The following is a 22,036-nucleotide window of genomic DNA, read 5'->3' on the forward strand; positions in this document are numbered from 1 at the left end:
CTTAAGTTTAGCTGTTAGCTTCCTTGCAGAAGCGGTTTTTTTGATTACCATCCAAAAAGTAATTAGCATAAACATTGACCAAACAGAGGAAAATTTCTTTCAAGTGAGAAATGACCCAAGTATTGAAATAATCACCACAACAAGAATTCCATTTTTTTTTACTCTTTTCCAGATGTCAATTTTAAAATACAGCCTTGTAAATACGCTGCAATCTTACATTAAAATTATGTTACAGAGGTGAATGAAAGAGGGGCCTTATCTCTGATACCATCTAACTGTATATTTTTTTAATTTAAATGTTAATTTTTTTAATTTTAAAACTTACACATGTGATTTTAGACTAGTTGGAATAGAAGATATAAGAAAGACTCCATGGTAGACGTAACTATTGTTACTTTGTTTTATTTCCTTCCAGTAAAGGAAGGGCTTCACCAATGTGATTTAACTCTGTAAAGTTGCGGGAGAGTATGAACCCCCAAAGAATGTTACAGCAAGTTTCCATAGAGGTAGGTATGCAGAATAGCATAAACAAGGATTTGGGTATATTTTACAACTGAAATTCCTTACCTCTTTACCTCGGAGTCCAGTTCCCAACAAGTAAACTTGGCTTTCCTCTTGGTAACGGATCTGGATGTTGTAAACTTTATCTTTGTACAACACCATGAGGACATACGGATTGGTTATTGTTTTTTTAGAGCTGTCTCTAACGAGAAAAGTGCCATCCTAAAAGAATAAATTCTTATTATTACGTGAGCAATAAATGGCAATACTTCTGTTGCCTGTAAGAGCAGTAGACAAGCCTCGAGAGATCTGGAAACTTACCAGTTGCCAAGACAGTGAACATTTAGTGCCCTGAACCGTTACAGCCCATGTGTCACAGATTTCTTGGTTGTCAAGAGGCAGCAAAGATTGTATCAGAGAAATTTCCAAATTCCAAAGAGACTTTTTGAAGTCTCTTGATAAAAAAGAAGTCGCTTTTTTTTTTTTCAGTTATAAAACAAATTATAGGTGGTTGAGTGGACAAAGGGCCAGACAAAATAAGGACTTTATTGGTTAACTAAAGATTTATCTTCCTACTCCTGGGAACTAATTCCCTAACCCTTACTTTCCACAGCCAAAGTCAGAAAACACCCAAATGCCTATGACATTCATCCATTTTAAAACCTCGTGATCTCCACATAAAATGTTCACCATTAAATATCTGAACATAAACAAATGTGAACTGTCTTGTGTTCTTATCACCTTTTTTTCCTATTTACTGAAAGTGTGATTTGTCCTGTACTTTAAAATGTCATTCCATAAATTATTGTACATAATACTAATACTGTAAAGATCTAATATTAAAATAGGATTAATCAGTAAGGCAGTGTTTAAACCACTCCCTGCTTTGTATACTGAATCATGATGGCTTTAAAGAGCCTTCAATCTGCAATAATGGCTTTCCTTTGTTCTTCTTATTCCAGTTGAGTAAATTCCATTCAGAATATCTTCTGTTCAACAAATACACCTGTGGACCAGTGATTCACAGCCTAGAATTTAGAATTTAGAGTTTTGGAGACCCAGAACCCACACAACATGCCTGACTAAATAAATCAGAATCTCTCCAGGTGAAATCCAGGAATCAGAATGTTTAAAGTTTCTCAGGTGACTTAAATATGCAGCGAAGATTGAGAACTATTCTTACAGACTCAAGATGTGAGAGATGAAGGATCTTTACTCTTCTTTCTCTGATAAATAGATTTAAGGTTAAGATTCGGTGCCAGATCACAGGAAATCTGGTTAAGAACAGCTAGAAATTTCTAGGGGAAAGGGCAAAAACTTGCTGCTGCCTGTCTCCATAATGGATCCCTTCACATCAATGTGGATGGCAGTTGTATATTAAAAAGGAAGATGCTAACGGTAAGATGTTAGAAGTTTGGGGGAAAGGGCCTCCTTTTGATAAGGTATGCTTCCTGTGACAAGACAGATGCTTTTTGTTAATAGAAGCTCCTTGGATTCTGCCAGCCGAATGACTGCCTTAATTTAGATTTTTCCCAGATCCTGGGCATCATTGCTACGGATGCTGGTGGGTGTAAATCTGCTACTAATGGGTCCCCTTGGTATAACAGCATGAATATCACCTAGCAGAATTCCTAGCCCATAATTGGTGCTCAATAAAAGACAGCTCCTTTTTTCTCCTCCCATTAATATTTATAACTACTTAAAAATAAACTTTGGCACAGTACCTGGTTTATCTTTCTAAGAGCAGCTTCCGCCTCTGGTCGGGTAATATAAGAAACGTACCACTCTTCATTTAATGAGTTCTGAAAATGTAAATTTTTAAAAACTGAATAAATTTTGCAGTTATATGTGTAAGCGAAAAGAAAAGCCTCCAAGTAATCATTTTCATAAATCACCACCTCAATTCCATGAGCTTTGAAACATTTGCTTTCTTAATTTGAATATAGAATCACTTAGGTGGGGCTAAATAGAAGATATTTTGCATGAACTGCTTTTTATCATGGTTGTAAAGGTAATTGTGAATAAGCATTCCGTATATAATGGGACCTTTAATCAGGAAAGATAGAGATGTATAATTTCTTCAGTTTACTATAGTATATTTAATAAAAAATTGGGGTTAATGAGCAGTTAAGTGACTTACTCAAGGTCATAAACTAGAAGACAAATGAAGAATAGGATTATTGTTCTCGTTAAATACAAAGCACACATTTGCTATTGGAAGAGCCTGGAAAAATACCAAGGAAAAAGAACATATTTTTCATTTGGATCCTCCCCTTTAATTTTTTTTTTTTTTCACTAAAAAAAAATTAAAGGTAATTTAAATAATAATAAAAATACAAAGGAGTATACAATGGGAGCTTTGGTTATTTGCTGGGGAAAAAATAAAATAACACGAAAACATGTGCTTTATTACCTCTTCTTCCCCAGGAGACCGTGGTCGAGGTTTGTTTGGAACTGGTAAGGAAAAGTTTCTGCTTTCAGTTCTGGGAGGTGGTCTATTGCCAAGGCCTTCAAAAGTATAACATTTTGAAAGTTAATTTGCTGTAAGCTATTTTTCATTTTCTGTCATCACACATTTCCCCCCTAAAATGCCCTTGCAATTGTTCCCAGCACTTTAGAAACATTTTAAAAAGCCATGGCTTCAAAAATAATTTTCACCTGTTCAAAACCACAAGGGCAGGGGGCCTGGGTGGCTCAGTCGGTTAAGCGTCCCACTTCAGCTCAGGTCATGATCTCACAGTTCGTGAGTTCCAGCCCCACATTGGGCTCTGTGCTGACAGCTCAGAGCCTGGAGCCTGCTTCGGACTCTGTGTCTCCCTCTCTCTCAGCCCTTTCCCCCGCTCGCACTCTCTCAAAAATAATAAATAAACCTTAAAAACACACACACACAAGGGCTGTTGGCTGTGCAGGCATTGTTCTGTAGACATACCAGTGAAACTTTGAGAATAGTTCCACAAATGTGAGTGATTTCTTACACGGGAATGTTACATAATATAAAATAACTAGTCCATTAATGAAAAAGTCACCGTAGTTTAAATATAATCATCACATTTTTCAGATTTTACAGACTCCAGCAATCCAGAAGGGTTTCCCAACCACTGATAGGATGATAATGCAGTAATAAAGATGATTATGTTCTCATTGTTTACACAAAAAGAAATGTAAATTACCTAAGACAAAGTGAAATTACGTTGAAAATACTGTCAGTTTCTAGAACCAGTTTGCTACCTACTGTTCTTTACTGAATTTTCTAAAGAGGTAGAAGTGTTCAGCTCTCACAGAAGCCCTTACCAACTACCTGATCAATGAGGAAGTCTTTGTTAGGTACCTGTAAACTTCCCTAACATGGTATTTTCTCGTTTACGGTTCCCCGAAACTTTCTGAGGGTGTTTCCTAAACTCAGGAAAGGTTTGATTGTGTTGATTTGTAATTGCCAAGGCTGTTTTCTATATGCCAGGACGGCTGTTAAGAACTGAAAAATTGTGTGAGCCGAATGTTCTCTGAATTATTCATGTGTCATTCATTCATTTATTCAACAAATATTTTTTCAACACTATGCTGCCCAGGCCTTGAGTAAGGCACCCGTGGACCCTTCCTTTAATCTTCACAGCAACACCGCAAGACGGGTATTCCCTTCTTTTTGAGTATGAGGAAACAGAGAGTCTGAATGAATCGTGTGCTCCTAGCAGCAGTCAGGACTTCAACCCGTGATTCCCAAACATTACTGGGCATAAGAATCCCAGGGAGAATTTGAACCACCCAGTCTGCATTTGACAAGCACTCCAAGTGGTTCTGCAGTGGGGTTGTTCTGCCATCCACAATATGCCTGCCCGGGTTGCTGAGTGAGGAGAATTACATGGGAAGGGCTGAAGTGCCCTGAGCCATGCTGGCATAATTGTTTACCATGGCATTCATTGCCTCCTTCTAAATAAGCAGATCAGATGGCCCTGAACTGTTGATCTTCCTTCTTAAGTCTCCCACGGCCTAAACAGATTTTCCCTATCCCCACCTTCGCAGTCCAACATGGCAGGGGCTTTTATATTGTGTATTGAATGAATGCAATAGTTAACAAATATAACCAAAGCCTATCCTGCATGGAATTATTCTCTTTCTACTTCTGCATTTGCAGGTCAGCACCATAAAGTCATATTTGCAGCAGACAATATACTACTTTTTATTGCATCCACACACTGCCCTTATTATTGAGATCTTCAAGGGAGCTGGAGTGGGTTTTTGGGTAATACACAGACCATTCTTTATCTTTCTAACACTGGAGCAACCAATGGAGAAGACTGAGGACCAGGTGTCCTACCGGTCTTAGGGGAAAAAGGATCAATTTTGATTAAGGTAAGCATTCCTCTCCAGATCATATTACTATATTATTTTATCAAGAATCCCCAACACCAACCCTAAAACTGGGTGTCTGTGGAACTTACTTTGAGACACACGGCTATAAGTGAAGTGTCTGAAGCTTAGATGCCTGCAGAAGCCAGGCAAGTGACACAATGTGGGTTCACAAAACGCAGTGAGTTGTGGACACTATGGAAAAGTGAGAGACGTGAGGGCAACGGCAGAAACCACATAGTAGTCACTATACCCTCAAATGCTTAGGAAGCATTAAAAACATAATGGATTTCATTGGTGTCAGCAATAGGATCTCACACATACATGGGATAATGTATTCAACTGAATGTAATAGATGTGCTCCTAAAAAAAGTCTTCACTCTTGAGCAATGATTCAAGTACTAATATGCTTTTCTATTTATAACACACACCGGTGTTCTTGTATGTGTACTATGACCAAAAAAGGGGGAGAGGGTTATTCTTCACAGCATTTAAAAAATTTTCAAGTCAACCTTTATGGGGGCACCTGGGTGGCTCAGTCACTTAAGCATCAGACTTTAGCTCCAGCTCATGATCGATCTCACAGGTCATGAGTTCAAGCCCCATGCCAGGCTTGGTGCTGACGGCTCAGAGCCTGGAGCCTGCTTTGGACCCTGTGTCTCCCATCTCTCTCTGCCCCTCCCTCCCTCCTTTTCTCTCTCTCTCTCTTTCAAAAATAAACATAATTTTTTTAAGTCAACCTTTAAAAATCAGGTAATTTCATATTAAAAGCCACACTTCCAGTATTTCTTGAAAAAATAATAAGAAAATCTGGCAACGCTAGGCAAGTTTCCTGGAATGAAGAAAATCTATTTAGTAGAGCTGGGTAACTTTCCACAGTCATTTGACACTCGGTCATTCAAGAAACATTTTTAAAAGTCCCTAGCATGTGCCAATCACTTGCAAGTCCCTAAGGCTAAAACAGAAACACAGTCTAGTCCTACCTTGTAGGCCTTTGCTGCTACTCAAAGTGGTCCATGGACCAACAGCATCAGCATCATGAGAACTTGCTAGAAATGCAGAATCTCCTACCCTACCCCAGACCCACTGAATTAGAATCTACATTTTAACACGATTCTCAAGTCATCTGTATTCATACTGAAGTTTCAGAACACTGTCAGCAAAACTTGTCATGGACACCAGAGAAGGTATTATTCACAATGCAGGTCCTCATCTAGACTTACTGAATCAGAATCTTGGGGGAGTTTCATTTTCGTAATCTGCATTTTAAACAACGTCCTCAACACAACTCAAGGGTGGACTCATTATAGAAACCTAAAACTACTGAGCAAGCCAAGCACTACCCTGAGCACCATGTAAAAAGAGCAGGGAGGAAAAACTCTATGTGGGAAGATGAAGGCCAAGGCTGCCTTTCTGAGGTGGGGTGTGTGTGTGTGTGTAGCATCCTCGCATTCCAACAGCCGTTGGCACACCACAGAAACTGAATTAAGTACTGAGTGAGAAAACAGATTTTCCAGCTTTTAGGAAATAACCGAACCTTTGCCCAAAGGCTTTGGGACAGGTTAGGAATCCAGTCATAGAGGCATGTTGCCTGGAGTAGGTCACTAGAGCCCAGAGTACAAACCTTGAGAGAAGTATGGCGGCAGGGAGGCACTCTGCGGAAAACCACTGTTACTGCGGAGACAGAAAAGAACTGAATTGAGTTGCGCTGGGCTGAAAAGGCTGATGGGGAAGGTGGGTTAGAGAAACCCGCCGACAATGCTGCTTCCTTCATGACTACGGCCAGTTCTCCCTGTAGCTGCGGCAGCTGAGCAAAGAGGAGGGGCTGGTGGGGCACATCTCACTACTACCCCAAATTCTAACAGACTCCACCAGCCAAAACAACATAACCTGTAAAGGGTATTGGAAGGTTGTTTTTAAACTTGGCTATTGTTTTTAAAGTTGGGCGCCTGGGTGGCTCAGCCGGTTGAGTGTCCGATTTCAGCTCAGGTCATGATCTCACAGTTCGTGGGCCCTGAGAAACACTGTTGCTATTGAGAAAGTGGGCCTGTGGGGACAGAGCCTGTGCAGTGAATTCCCACATCAGCTAGGTCCTTGCATCCACTATCTGGATGAACTCCAAGCACCTAAATTAATTGGGTTTCTCAAGTGTTCATTTTAATTCACCAAGTGAAAACATTCCCTTGAAACCCTGCCCAAGGGTCCATTCTGCCTCGGTGACCATGGGGCAGTCAATTCTGTATGCCTCCAACCCCAAGCTCAGAGACTCCAAGAATAGCAGTGGATTAACATGTGTGGGTCCTTATGCTCAGTTTGATTTTGTTCCTGAAGACCCAAAATGTTCTGGCCTGACTACCACTGGCTCATTTCTTTCTTTCCCAACCCACCAGACATTAGTTCTTTCGAGTGGACCTGGGGGTGATGTTAAGTTAGCACTGAATGACGTTACCACAGACCTTTCAGAGAATGCTCCAGGCATGTGAGGTGATGGGAGGGTGTGCTTGGGTGATAGCTTGGCAGATCTGGAAGGAAAAGTATTGGAGCTCATGGAGAGCATTGTGGGCTGAGGCAAAGGTCTTTGATGCACTGTGGGGGAAAAGGAAAAATTAAACAGCTTGTCAGCATCCAGGTGTCACAGGAACATTCCAGAACTGCTCCCAAGTTAGAAACCGCTAGTCCACAGAGAGATAGAAAAATCCAAAAGATCCAACATAATTAGGAAGTGATACAATGGAATCCCAACCCCAGGACTTTTCTAGATGACTTACTACCTTAGAATGCATTAAAATGTTGCCATTCTATATCATTCTCTATAATATGCATTTATTTTATTTTTTCATTTGTGAAACACTACCTTGGCAGAAAATTGTCAGTTGGAAACCATATGAATTTCAAAAATGATTCACAAGTTTTGTTTTATGTAAGCCAAATTTTATGCTATCTCATTTATCTGCAGTTAGTGATCGTCTCCTGTGTTAGAAGGCATAAATATTAGCAATTTTTCTATCAAGCCATATATGCAATTTTTAATTTTGCTGTACTATTAAGTCATTTGCACCATTACTTATGAAAGTAACAGTTCTCTTTGGGAACCCAGACGATTCCATTTTATTATAGTTATGCTGTATACCAACTGACCTATGTCTACTTAACACTAATTTAACAATTATAATTATGTCTATGGGGCTTCTGTACTAAATAATTCCATGTGAATTCTGGGCAGAAAAATGAAGGAATGAGTTATAAGAAAGCTTTTCTGAACATACCGTCATCGTCATCCTGGTAAAGGGGAAAAAAAAAAAAAAGGTATTAACCTATCATCAAAACACAATTCCTAAAAGAACTGCATTTCTCAATCACATAAATGTCTCTGTTTCTTTCTTTAGTAGTTGTATGTCTCCATAATATATTGTGGAGAACAGTAGAATTTGCTAAGTGGTTCATAATTTCTTAATACAAACAATCATTAAGGACACTCTAATCTGAGACTCTCCTTACACACTTAACACAAAATAGGTTCTGAGGTGCCCGAGAGGGCCTAAAGACACAGTAAGGATGGCAGTATCTATGATGTACCTCAAAGATTTACACACGATATCTCATCCAATTCTCCTAGCAACCCTTTAAAAATTCAACATCCTCTTTGTACAAGTGGAAACATGGTGCTCAGGAAGGAGTCCTAACTTGCCAAGGGTTACAGAAATGGATTGGACACCTGATATGTCTAACCCAAGGCTCAGCCTTCTTTCAGCCACTCCCCTTAAAAGCAACTCCACCTTGCATATCATGTGGCTTACAAGGCGTGTCTACATTGCTCAGCATTTATCTCCAGGCAACCTGCGAAACAGGCAAGAGAGGAGCTATTTGCTAGACTCTTCAGATGAGAAATGATGTTTGGAGAGGTGAAACGATTTTGCCATTGACTAGCAGGCCACACCTGTCAACCTGGACTTGTTTTGCTAGGCCAGCACACTGGAAAAGAAAGACCACCTTATGCAAAGTGTTGTTGCAAGTATTAAGTCCGTTATTACATGTTCCTGGTATATGTGGAGTGGTCAGTAAAAGTTTGCTGTCATGACTCCTACCACTGAAACAAGACAAGAAGGATCACAGCCAGAATCACTCATCCCATTTGGCCAACTGGGAGTCCCAGCAAAGGGCTGCATAATTAAACCCACATGGGCTCAGGGAATGATGAAATCCCTCTTTAACACCATGGCAACCATATCTTGTTTCTTTCTGCAACTCTCAGATTCTCATGACATGAGCATCCACCCTTCCCAACCCTGGGACCCTCAGGAATATAAAGTTACCTTCACTTACAATCTTGTCCCCTTTTTGTCCCTTTGTCCCTTGGCTCTGCAACCAAGCTGTTGTCCTTGCTGTCCCCATAGGGTCACCCACCTGCCTTTGCTCAGGACATTCCTGAGGCTGCAATGCATCTTGGCTTTCTCTTAGGATGATTCTATTCTGTGCTCTCCCCATCATCCAATGACACCATAAATCTCACCTCTAACAAGTCACTTCTACTCCTCAAGCCCCATGGATCACTTTCTTCTCTCCACCTCTGGAGCTCATCCCATGATCACATGCTATTGTGTGGGGGTCTGTTGTGTGTTGTGTGTGGGTCTGCATGTCTCTCATAGCTTAGCACTTTATCCCAACCAGCAGAGTATCTAGCACAGAGCTGCAAGATAGCAGGCACTTGTGGGCTGAGCCCTTGAATAGTGGTAGGGATGTAATCACCTTCAGAGCGCTTATAGCATAGAGGAAATCAGAAAGACCTGGATTCCAATCCTGACTACTTACTAGCTGTGCAACTTGTGATGAATATCTCACCCCTTCTGAGCTTCAATTTCCTCATAGTAAAAAAGAAATAATGATTATTCATAGGGTCGTTAAAGGCAAAACATGTGTGAAGCTGGGATGACCAACTGCCCCAGTCCCTCTGCCCCACCTGAGACCGATGGGGTTTCTGGGACATGAGATTTTCATTGCTAAAACTGGACATAAAACTTCCATTGCTATTTCCCAGGCAAACAGCTCATCACCTAAAAGTCACTAGCTTGCCAATGTGCACTTAGCAGGAATTAAATAATTGGTATTACCTCACTTGTTCAGGTCATGGACTTATTAAAAGGGAAAACAGAGGCCTTGTCAACTTTGCTGTACGGCCCAGACTCTTGGGCACCCCTCCTTTTATCCTTCCTTCCAATCACTGTTACTTTAACTTGTGAATTACCACCTGATGATGGGGCTGCAACGAACCCAGCCACCCCAGGAGCTCTTAAAGGAACAAGAGCTAAGCAGTGCAGCACTGTGGGCAGGTGGAAAAGATGGAGACCCCACAGGCACCAGTATTTAAGGGCCTACTGTGCGCAGGCCTTGCTCCCTGTGCTGGGCTTCAATGAAGTCTGAGATGGGCATGGCCCCCACACCCCACAGAGCCTGCACTGATTTTCCCTGTGCCAAGCATTCACCAAATAACATTTTGTACTTACATTCTCTCTTCTGTCGGGTCCCCATCCATGCCTGAAATGAATTAGGGCAAAGAAAAAGGACTAAGCATGAAGAAGTTTCAGCGAGCCAGCCTCAGAATATAGATGGTTTCACTTACTCTAATAATGAGAAATCAAACCCGCTGAGCTGTGATAAAATGAGAAGACAAACCCCCAGCAGAAGAGCAGGGGAGCAGAAGTGGAGGAAGGTTTGGTGACTCAATGTTCTGTCACTATTGTGAGCTGAGCTAGGCAAACCTTTATTCTTTCAGCTACCGCAGCAAATAATTACATATATATAAAAAAGGTTTAGTCAGCAAACTAACTCTTTAGCAGCTATTAAATTTCACCGAGTAGATGTTTCTCCAAAAGCAAATGAAAACATCTTAGGTAATATTCTCCTTTGCTGATGTTTTAAAACAGCCATCTCAGGGCTCACCCTTCGGTGAAGGGAAAACAGCTGGAAAATGCTAGTGCTTTGGGACTTTTCCCAGATGCATGAGCTAGTCAGACAGATTTGGTGACCGCTGCCTTAGAGCTATGGCAGGCAGCTGTATGCCTGGGCCCACATCATGTTCGCCTCAGAGAGAGGGATGAGAGAAGGAATATATATGTTGATCATCTCCCATCTGTCAGATGCTTCATATGTCGTCATCCCATAAAGCATTTATTTAAAATTTTGATATTTCGTTCATGATTGATATTTTTTACATACATTGCAATTTTTAAAAATATTTCATTAGGGGCACCTGGGTGGCTCAGTTGCTTAAGCGTCTGACTTGATTTCAACTCAGGTCATGATCTCACCTTTTGTGAGATCAGCCCCACGCTGGGCTCTGTGCTGATAGTACGGAGTCTGCTCTGGATTCTCTCTCTCTCTGCCCCTCCCCCACTTGCGCTTGCTCTCTCTCCCTCTCTCTCTTTCTCTCTCAAAATAAAGAAACTCAAAAAATATTCCATTAAAATATTAACTTGATGACTGAGGGTTTTTTTGTATTTTTTTTAAATTTTTTTTTTAACGTTTATTTGTTTTCGAGATAGAGAGAGACAGAGCATGAACGGGGGAGGGTCAGAGAGAGAGGGAGACACAGAATCTGAAACAGGCTCCAGGCTCTGAGGGTCAGCACAGAGCCCGACGCGGGGCTCGAGCCGAAGTCGTACGCTCAAACGACTGAGCCACCCAGGCGCCCCTGAGGTTTTTTTTTTTTTTTACTACCCTCTAGCCCTGACTCTGATTTAATCATCACACTAGCCAAGCAACACCAAGTTTGAATCCTGATGGGAAAAACAGAAGCCTTGGCTATGCCCTTGGTAAGTGGTAAGGTTAGGCCTGACCCCAGATACATTTATGCCATTTGGTACATAGGTCCCAAAAGACTTTACAGTAAATTTAGAAACATTAGAGCCAACTTCAGTATTCTAACATTATAAAATGTGGTTGAACGGTGGGGAAGACACAGTGACTTAAAAACTTCTCCCAATTATTTCCTGTTTGCTACTGTCCTGAAAAATAAAGTGGAAGTTTCAGTTCCCACATACTGAGATGGAAGGAAAACACGAGCATGGTTTCGGCTGGTTGAGGAGAAGTTCTCCACAAACAGCAGTCATTCCCGTCCTCCTCATGGACCATCTCTCCACTCCTTTCTTTGCTAGATCACTATCATTTGTCTTCAGAGGGACCCGGAACTTTACACCCAACCTGAAAAGCCAGAATGCCTCAAGCCATAGCAGCCAACAGTCCCCTCCTTGCCAGGAACACCTGTGATGTCCAGTTCCGTTATAGGCTAATACCAGGCAAATTACTGGCATCACCAATCTGAACGACAAACTCAAGCAACAGAAGACAAGTACCTTGGCACAGGTGGCTTCTTCCCTGGCAGGGGGCTACTTCTGTCATGCCTTTCGGTGGCTGGCGGTAAAGGAGGCTTTTGCACCTTGGGTAAGTGCTCCCCGAGAGGCCTGCAGAGTTGAGAGAAAGGAGGTGTGGGTAAGAAACTGAACTGTTTCTACAGCACATACCGTGTACACTCACATGGATGCAACAAGGCACCTTACCTTCCCACTGGAGCCGAGGGCTGTAAAACAGGAGGGAAGACATGTGAGTGTCCTAAGCACTTCTCAGAACAAAGACAAGATGCAAAATAAAACAAAAATGAAGACAAACAAAACAAAATAGGGAAACAGCTTACCTTGTCAGGAAACGCCGGCTTCTTTCCTGTAAGTAACAAATAGCAGGCAGGCCTTGAATACTTTATCAGCTAAGCATGAAGTATTAAAACATAGTCTGGGCGGCGGGGGCGGGGGCTCTGGGATGGCTCAGTCAGTTGAGCGTCCAACTTCAGCTCAGGCCGTGATCTCACTGTGTGTGGCTTTGAGCCCCACATTGGGCTTTGCACTGACAGCACGGAGCCTGCTTCAGATTCTCTGTGTCCTTCTCTCTGCCCCTCCCTCACTCACGCTATCTCTCTCTCTCAGAAATAAACATTAAAACACAGTTTGCTGAAACCATAAATCCGAGCGCCTGAGGGGGTTGATTGGGTTTAAGCATTGAAGAATCATAGACTTACAACCTGGAAGATCCCGATATAGAACAGCTAATTTTACAGGCTCAGAGAAATTAAGGGACTTGCCCAAGATCACACAGAGTTGTGTACATACAAACAGTATTTTGGATTCTGTGATTCTTTTCAACATTTTATTTTATGTAACCGATGATAAGAAGGATTAATGTCTCGGCGATTTTATGCTTCTTTCACTGACTAAATGGGTTTTTTGTTTTTTTGTTTTTTGTTTTTTGTATAGCCTACGTTTATTTCTGTATCTGAAATAAACCTATTTGCCATGGAGGGGTTAATTTTCCTCCAATCCTGTGGTACATTTGACATTATATAAAGTATTACACTTACTTACTTTCTGGAAAAACGTTTAGTTTGGAGAAGAGCATTTCAGGAGAGTCTCCTGGTAGAGTGTAAATCATTTTGTTTTAATTTTGTTGGGTTTTGTTTCTTTCTTCCTTTTACTTTTCTCTTGGAAAAGATGGCATGCAGGCTGAAGAAATTCTACGTGAATCTGAGAACTCTGCATTGCAAAGTTATTCAAAGCAATTTATTTTTTTCTGTCTGAAATCCCTTCGAGTAGATTATGTCCTATGTCTTCAGTGCAATAAAAGTTCCATTTAACTGTATTCAACCAGATCTACCAGCAAATTCTGTATGCATTGAACAAGTTACTTAAGGTCTTTGAGTCTCAATTTCCTCATCTGTAAAATCAGGATTATAGATCTAAAATGTATAGGTTTGTTGTTAGGAGCGGGTGACAATTTATATGCAGGGTCAGGCACATGACACATGGGTGCTGACAACTGCTAGATAGTTCTTTCTTTCCCTCCCTCCTATACCTCTGCACAGTTAACACCCTATGGTGAATGATGATATGATTTTCACAACTTGAGGTACAGCCCAAGCCATGAAGAAGTCTTAAGAATCTTGTCCTACTATGAGGAACTCACTGCCCAGGGGTAGGCTGTTTTGGTGGTATAAGAAATGTGTATTATTCATGAAACTTTGCCTTAGGATGAAAACTCAACTTTACAGGGTTACCCAGAAAACCTATATTTATATTTTTAGGCTTAAGTAGATTTTCTTTTTAAAAAAAAATATATCTTCTGATTTGTACAGATTCTCTGGGCACCGTCTCTGTTAAGAGTCTCTCTCTCTCTGTTAAGACTCAGAGCACTGTAAGAGGTTAGTTCTCTCAAAACATCATGAACAAGGAAATAATTCAAGAGTAGGTATGGTCAAGAAAGGGTGTATTTAATTTTTTTAAAAGAACCTTTTTAAGGGGCGCCTGGGTAGCTTAGTCTGTTAAGCATCCGACTTCGGCTCAGGTCATGACCTCTTGGTTCGAGAGTTTGAGCCCCGCGTCAGGCTCTGTGCTGACAGTTCAGATCCTGGAGCGTGCTTTAGATTCTGTGTCTCCCTCTCCCTCTCTGTTCCTCCCCTGCTTGCACTCTGTCTCTCTCTCTCTCTCTCAAAAATAAAGATTAAAAAAAAAAATTTTTTTAACGTTTATTTATTTTTGAGACAGAGAGAGACAGAGCATGAATGGGGGAAGGGCAGAGAGAGGGGGAGACACAGAATCCGAAACAGGCTCCAGGCTCTGAGCTGTCAGCACAGAGCCCAACGCAGGGCTCAAATTCACAGACTACGAGATCATGACCTGAGACGAAGTCGGATGCTCAACCGACTGAGCCACCCAGGCGCCCCAATAAATAAAGATTTTTTTTAAAAAAATTTAAAAAAAAGAATCTTTTTAAAAGATAACCTTTGTTCAGGAGGTGACTCTGAAGGATTTGATGTCAGTATTCCACTCTCCTGACGCTTTGACTTACGGTCGTAAGCACACCTAGAGACTGAAGTTGAATCTCTCTTCCTTTTCACATAATTTGAATAGCCCTGTGCAGCAGACCGCTGTAAACTCAAGTAACCCACACAGTTTCGCATGAGTCATCAGAGCTGTGGTGCAGTTCAGGGAAAAGCAGCAAGCAGGAGCCTCATATCCAAGAACTGAAATTCATTTGCGGACAGAGAGGAACCTTAGGTTACAAAAGCCTAAATGCCTTGCTCAGAGTGCAGGTCAGGAAGGTTGAGTGGGGCTGGGATTTGGGGCTCCTTGTCCCTCAAGGCTTGTAGCTCCTTCCCCAGGACCCCCTACCCATATCAAGGGAAATCCAGGGTCTCCAACTACAGCATGATGCAGTAGAAAAGAGCACCCTGCATTGAAGTCAGAAAGACTTAAGTTCAAATCCTGAACCTAGTTATGTAAATTTGGAAAAATTATTCAACCTCTCATCATCTACAAAGCGGGGGTCATAATACACCTCCTTTGTTGGGTTGGTGTGAGGATAATGTAGGTAAATTATTTTTGGTAGGTAAAACACTTGGCCCATAGTAGGTGCTCAATAAATGGTAGCTAAGTTTTAGAATTGAATTGAAAATAGCTTTATTTAGAGGTAGCTGTGATCCAAGAACACTCTAGGTCAATTCTGGAGGAAAAGGACTGTCGGATACCCACAGTTGGATCAATTGCACGTGTACAACAATAAATAATCCTTATGTTTGAATAGCACCTTAGAGTTTTATAAAGCAGTTCCTCCTTACAGAATAGCCACCTGACAAAGAAGGGGACAACTCTGAAAACCTACGGTCCCTGTGGTCAGTAAGCTGCTAGGTAGCAGCCAAGGCAGCTGACAACAGCTCTCCCGGACCTCCTGTCTCTGCCCAGTTCCTCCCCCTGTGCTACGAAGCCCCCTGCACCATCTGTCAGGAGGACAATGAGATATGTGTACACATTACACCCATGAAGAAGCAGGCCTAGCACAGGGCTGACAGCAGGAGCTCTGCAGTCAGTCTGATCTCCACTTGGGTCTCTACCCCCATCACTTGGTGGGTGAGTGATTTGGGAAAGTTAACTCTTTGTGCCTCAGTTGCCCCATCTGTGAAATGAGGATGATTCTAATAGTCCCGCTTTACAGTACCCTTATGATTGCGGGCAGACATGTGTAAATCACACCGTAAGCACTCTATACATATTGGCCTCTGTTACAACGCATTGAATAGAGTGATACCAACCTAGTGTGAAGGGCTCTCTGTCAAATGGGGCTAACGAACGATCGAGGGGAGGTTTCGTGCTTCTGTCTACGGAAGGAGCAGGGACTGGAAGGGAAAAAGACTGAAGTCAATTAAAAGAAGAAGGAAGTTGGCTGGGGGTGAGGGAATGGGTACTCTGGTGGGAAAGAGAGGAAAGGCCCCCGTACTTACGCTTTGCTGGTTTATGGTTTCTACTTCTGCTAGGCTCTTCGTGGTTGGGCTGGGGTGGGGGGAGTGGCTGTTTAAAAAAGAGCCACATGTTAGGCAGTATCTCATGACGACACATCCACAAGTCCTGGTGGTCTTATCCCCCCAAATCTCACTCTGCTCACTTTCTTTATCTCCGTTTCTCACCTGGATAGTAGCCTGTTACCTGAGCTCTCCATCCCACACTCTTCCATCTGGGGTACTGAGCATGTCACTCCCCTGCCAAGCTCTCGAGTGGCCCCTATCATACTGGGAACACAGTAGCAACTGGCAGTGTGCCCTCACTTCCAACCCTCTTAGACTCCTCTCTCCAGTGCACACTGGGCTCCCACTCTAAACATCTTCTTGTAGTTCCTGCAAAATCTCAAGTTCATGCCCTCTTTCTCATCTTGGTATTTGTGTTTTCCTCTGCCTAGAATTCTCTTTCCCCAGCTCCTGTTACCACCGACTCATTCTGTCCAGCTCAGTGTTACCTCCCCACCCATCATCAAGTTATTGGGTTTTCTGTCTCCCCTAACCACACGTTACTACTCAAATTGTCTTGCGTATACATCTGTTTACTTGTTTAGTACCTGCCTCCCCCTACCAGAATTGAACCTTTCTAAAAGCAGGGACCGTATTTGCCTTGTTCATGCTCTATTCCCAGCAGCTAGAACACTGCCTGGCAGAGACTAGCGGCTAATCTTTTGACTGAATGAGTGAATTCTTCATCCCAATAGTGAAGGTGGATGCCTTCAGATTTCAAAGCAAAATGCATTTGTAGATCAATGTAGCTCTGAGCCCCCTTTGCAAGAAAACTGCACGAGCAAGAAGAAGCCATCTATGCTTGGATGAAAGGTCCCAAAGGTGGTGTGGTCTGCCTTTTGAGCTTTTGGGGAAATACATTGTCTTCCTCCTACTAGCCCTGACACTTTGACATTTGCCACCCTGTTAAAGTGCTCAGATCCCTTATGAAGAGAACACATTTCCAGATATTGACACATTAGCCTGAAATTCTCTGGGTGTCTCTTAATTGGACCTAAAGGACCTGGGACTGTAAGCTTGAAGAAAGAGGAAGGGGGGTTTGCTGCCTCTCTCTTTACTCCTGGGTTCACTGCATTGTAAACCGGTGGAATTTCCGCCTTCTGCCAGCAGGTGGCGCACGTCTCGCAGGCGAGAGATGGAGCCAGGGACCCAGGCAATAGGGACCCAGGCAATAGCAGTAGGGGCCGTAGACTTAGCCTAGGTCCTTCAGAGTTTATTTCACAGTTTATGTTTATTTCAAAGGTAGGAAATAATAGCACACTGAATAGTAGAAAGAGACCTTTTATTATACAAGTAGTTTAAATTGTTTGTGGTAAAAAGAAAATGCCGATGATATGCACTATGACGAGAATGAAAATCTCTGTGAGTGCTGGGGTTTGCATGTTCCCCGCCTATATATAACCCTCTCATACTGGTCAGCACTGGGTGAAGATACGTATACTCTTCCCTTCTTTCTGGCAAAGGAGGGATCAGAGTGGACACAGCACCAGGGAAGAAAGCGAGGAGGCCTACCGCGTGGTTCCGGCCTGCAGGCGGAGGAGGGAGCACGGCCATTGGTCTCTGCGGGGGCACTGGCGGCTGCTGCGGGACTTTGCTGGAGGGGGGTCGGTCTGCGGAAAGGCAAGGGCAGTAGGGCAGTGAGATGAGAGCGGAAATGCCACACTGAGATAAGTGTGGATTCTCCCGGAGCAGCTGACCCTGCGCCCAGCTCTGAGCACCTGTGGGCTCTGGAGGCCCCATCCCGCAGACCCTCACCAGTGCCAACACCGGCCTGCCTGGGTCACTCACACACACACACACGCACACACACCCAGGGGCGCCCCATCCTGCAGACCCCCACCAGTATCAACACCAGCCTGCCTGGGTCACTCACACACACACACACACACACACCCAGGGGTGCCCTATCCCGCAGACCCCCACCAGTGCCAACGCCGGCCTGCCTGGGTCACTCTCACACACATGCGCACACACACACACACACACACACACACACCCAGGGGCGCCCCATCCCACAGTCCCCCACCAGTGTCAACGCCGGCCTGCCTGGGTCACTCACACACACACATACACACACACACAGCCTCCAGGACAGGGTTAAGTAGGCTCTCATGGTTCATGGGGATTGTGGGTCCCCTCCTTCCCCTCACAAATGCTCTGGGCTGACCTCCCCTGTCACTTCCTCCTTTTGCTCATCTCTTCCCTTAAAGGGAGGGGCCGGTCACCAACTCCTTTTACAGAATCACAGACTCTTTTTTTTTTTTTTTGGTAAGATTTTATTTTTAATTAATCTCTACACTCAACGTGGGTCTCCAATTTATAACCCGAGATCAGGAATCACAGGCACCACCGACTGAGCCAGCCAGATGCCCCCTAATCTCAGACTCTGGACTGGTTACTTGGACTTGCTCTGGACAGAAGCTCACAGTATTCGGATCCCACTGAAGTATCCCAGGGCCCAGTTGATAGGCTGGCTATGTCCCTCCCTTTTGGCGGAGGAAAGGCCAGGCCAGGACTGTAACTGAGGGCCTCCTTACACTTTGTGCCCCCCGGGGCCTCCGTTGCCACACCACAGTCCCAGCCTTGGAGAGGTATTGCTCTTCCACAGAGAGTGGGGCTCCGAACTAGGACATGCCTGGTCTAACCTCACGCCTCTACACTTGTTGGCCAGCTCTCACTCCTCTGACATGGCTCCTTCCAGCTCAGAGCCTCTGCAAGGCTTTTCCTACTGTTGAAAATATCCACCCTCACTTCTCCTACCCACCCCCACTCCATTCAGCTGCTAAATTTCAGCTTAAATCCCATACCCTAAGGGCAGCAAGCCCAGACGAGGCAAGTGCCCCAGCCTTATCTCCCGCACTTGCCTCCCTGCGTATATATCAGTATATATCATATCGTGGTTTAATTAAGTCATTTGTGCCCCATTTGTTTGATGTTACCTCACCCACCGGACGGTGAGTTCTTTTGGGTGAGGACTGTCTTCTTCACTCTGTGTCTCCATTACCAGCACATACGAGGCACTCAACAACTTAATTATCCATTTCTTCTCTGGGCCTCAGTTTCCCTGTATATGAAACAGGCTTGATAATTTTTCCCCATATCACACAGTGTGCTTCAAAACACAAAATGAAATGACAAAGTGTTTGCGAGAGGGCTTGAAAATGGCGAAAGTGTTGTATGGCATAACGGATAAGAGGTACCAATCTTGTTGTGATACAGGTCATCAACTTTCTAGCTGACTCTTTGAGCCTCGGCTCTGCAAGAGGGCGCAGACTTATCTTCTGTCACCACTGCGCCTGGAGTCTAAGCCCCACGAGGTAAGGGCTATAGTCTTCTTTCCTGACGATTTCAAACGTCAGCATTTAGAATGATGCCTGGCTCGCAATAGGAGATCAGTAATTTTTGTTGAATGGAAAAATGAATGAATGAGGGAGAAACAGGCTGATAGGAACAGACCAACAAGAAAAATCTTAAATACTGTTCACAAATTTTTGAGTCAGGATCCAGCCCCCTCAGTATCGTTCTGTTTACTGTGGCTGTTTGTGGATGGAAGTGCCGTGTATCTAGGAGTTGCTCAAAAGATGGGCAACGGGGAGGCGTTCTTGAGTACCTAAGTAGTACACAAAATGAATTGTTACTGCCAAATACCTTTCGGTGGCAGTTCAGTGCCCGTATTAGCCCCCACAGGCAACAATTTGTCTGTAATATTTAAAATCATTGAGGAGGGCACCTTTTGGGATGAGCACTGGGTGTTGTATGGAAACCAATTTGGCAATAGATTTCATATTAAAAAAAATAAAATCTTGACAGCAAAGCTCTGGGGTCTGTGTATGGTTATTATCCTATTTCACAGATGAGGAAATTGAGGCCCAGAGAGGTGGAGTCACTTGCCCGAAGCCACACAGCCGGTAAGGAGCCGAGCTGGCGTTGGCGGGCACTTTTGAGCTGCACAGGCGCGGCGGGCTGCCAGGGCCTTACCGATGTACATGGAGTTGGAGTTGGAGAAAGGCTTGGCAGGCAGGATGGAGTTCTGCAAAGCCTCCTCATCATTGGAGGGCGGTGGCTCATAATCCGCATCGTCTTCCACGGGCGCCCCTTCCTCCTCCTCGTTGGGGGACTCGTAGTCACCCTCATCCTCCCCTTCCTCATCGTCATTGGGGCTTTCATAGTCATCTTCTTCCTACCAACACAGTGACAGGGACGGCCCAGTTTGTACAGGCTCCGTGACACCCATGTGCCTGCATCGACTCTCTCTCTGCCAGTACTAGGACGGTCACTCCCATTTTACAGGTAAGGACACTGAGGTTGGGCGTACAAATCATAGGGCTAGCAAGTTGTGGATTTGGGGTCTCTGTCAAGGCCCTTAGACCACGAGGCGAGTGCATTTTCCTCTGCACCTTTTTGCACAAGAGACAGAAGCAAAAGAAATGAGGAGGACACTGGAAGAGAGGGGTGAGAGAAGCTGGCTCTGTGTGGAGTAAACATGTTTTTTATTCCAGGCATCACCAAGAGGAAGTCTAAACTCCTGGAGCATTTGTGATGCCGCTGGTTAATTGTCAGTTCTGTCTTAGTGTGCCCGTGCTCCAAACATTTCTTCTCATTATAATCTAGTGCAGTGTTGAAGGCCATGCTAATGGGGAAACCAGATAACCAAAGCCTGTTAATTAGAAGGCAGATAAACTGTGTCTGAAAGGGGAGAGTCAGGGCTGTGCTATTCTCTTTGCTGAGAGCTGAACGTATGGAAACACCAGCCTATTATTCATGACATCTGACACTGAGTTTAAAGCTACTTTTTTGGAAGAGACTCTCTTTCTAAATTTTAAACTTTCTGTTGTATTTTATGTGTGCTTCTTTGTGGGCCTCAGGGAGAGTGAGCCCTGGGGACTGAGTGGTTGCCTTTGAGGTAGCTCATGAAAGCGGACAGTCACCGTAATGGTTTCCCAAGCAGAGGTGGCACCATCAGCCGCCGAGCGACACATGCCTTATCACTCTCGTGCCAAAGTCAGGTGGGTAATAAACGAGCCCAGGGCAGTTCTCTAAAGTCAAGGGCAGCATGGAAAGAAGCAACAGGAAGTTGCATGTTGATGAGGAAAGGTGTGTACCAATATCCTAGAAATCCTCACAGCTTTGCTAAGTGACTTAAGAAAGACTGTCTCCATTGTTCTATTGAAAGACTGCTGTGTTCATGTTTGATCGAGGAATATTTTTTTTAAATATGGGAAGGAAAAGTGAGGTTGAGTATCTTCCTGAACTCTGAGAAAGTCTTCATGCCATCTTTTGTGTTCCTGTAACTTGAGAGCAGAGGATGGAACCCCTGAGTCAGGGAACTTGGGAACAGTGGCCTCCACCTCTATCCGGGCCCTACCGACTGCCCTTGACTGACAGAGGAATCCCTAGATTGTCTCAGCCTGCACACCTCAGCCTCATTGCTCCTGCTTTGGACCAGCCTTTACCCTGGAGGTCTTTCTCAACAGCAGACTTTTCCTCTCACTTTGAGAACAGTGGGTTTCCCCCATGATTTGTCTCCTAAATGTGCATATCCTAATCATATTCTGCCGTGTGTATGTGTGATCTATGCTGTGAAGTGCTCACAGAAGTGGGTTCTTTATCTCTACCCCACCCGCCCCATGCCCTGTGCAGGCCTGAGTATGTATTGGAACGCATGAGTGTTGAGGAAGCACTCATGGAAAGCCTCTGTTCACAGAGAGGGTGAAGGACACTAGCCGCAGGCTGGGCTCCCACCCAGAAGGGACAAAATGGCAAGCAGTGGCCAAGATGCAGCTTCTGTGCAAAACTGTAAATGGTTTAGGTGAA

General features: G+C 43.8%; 1 protein-coding gene and 1 long non-coding RNA gene across 2 annotated transcripts in view; one reads left to right on the forward strand and one right to left on the reverse strand.

Moving 5' to 3' along the window:
- The window catches only part of LCP2 (lymphocyte cytosolic protein 2), a 46,113-nt gene that overhangs the window by 1,703 nt on the left and 22,374 nt on the right, over window positions 1-22,036 (reverse strand). Inside the window, exons 7-19 of the mRNA XM_086713326.1 lie at window positions 20,201-20,402; window positions 17,735-17,832; window positions 16,163-16,229; window positions 15,974-16,057; window positions 12,533-12,558; window positions 12,399-12,418; window positions 12,195-12,302; window positions 10,334-10,377; window positions 7,302-7,431; window positions 6,470-6,519; window positions 2,915-3,009; window positions 2,226-2,303; window positions 568-723 (exon numbers count right to left, since the gene is read on the reverse strand). Coding sequence (XP_086569452.1) covers window positions 568-723; window positions 2,226-2,303; window positions 2,915-3,009; window positions 6,470-6,519; window positions 7,302-7,431; window positions 10,334-10,377; window positions 12,195-12,302; window positions 12,399-12,418; window positions 12,533-12,558; window positions 15,974-16,057; window positions 16,163-16,229; window positions 17,735-17,832; window positions 20,201-20,402 — 1,158 coding nt within the window. The remainder of the gene's footprint in view (window positions 1-567; window positions 724-2,225; window positions 2,304-2,914; window positions 3,010-6,469; window positions 6,520-7,301; window positions 7,432-10,333; window positions 10,378-12,194; window positions 12,303-12,398; window positions 12,419-12,532; window positions 12,559-15,973; window positions 16,058-16,162; window positions 16,230-17,734; window positions 17,833-20,200; window positions 20,403-22,036) is intronic.
- Window positions 3,769-13,527, forward strand: LOC147584185 (uncharacterized). Its single transcript, XR_015253663.1, has 2 exons — window positions 3,769-4,848; window positions 11,997-13,527. It is a non-coding gene; the product is annotated as an uncharacterized LOC147584185 (long non-coding RNA).

This window comes from Puma concolor, chromosome A1, assembly GCF_028749965.1.
Source record: "Puma concolor isolate L17-30 chromosome A1, mPumCon1.1.hap2, whole genome shotgun sequence".
In the NCBI taxonomy this organism is placed as follows: domain Eukaryota; kingdom Metazoa; phylum Chordata; class Mammalia; order Carnivora; family Felidae; genus Puma; species Puma concolor.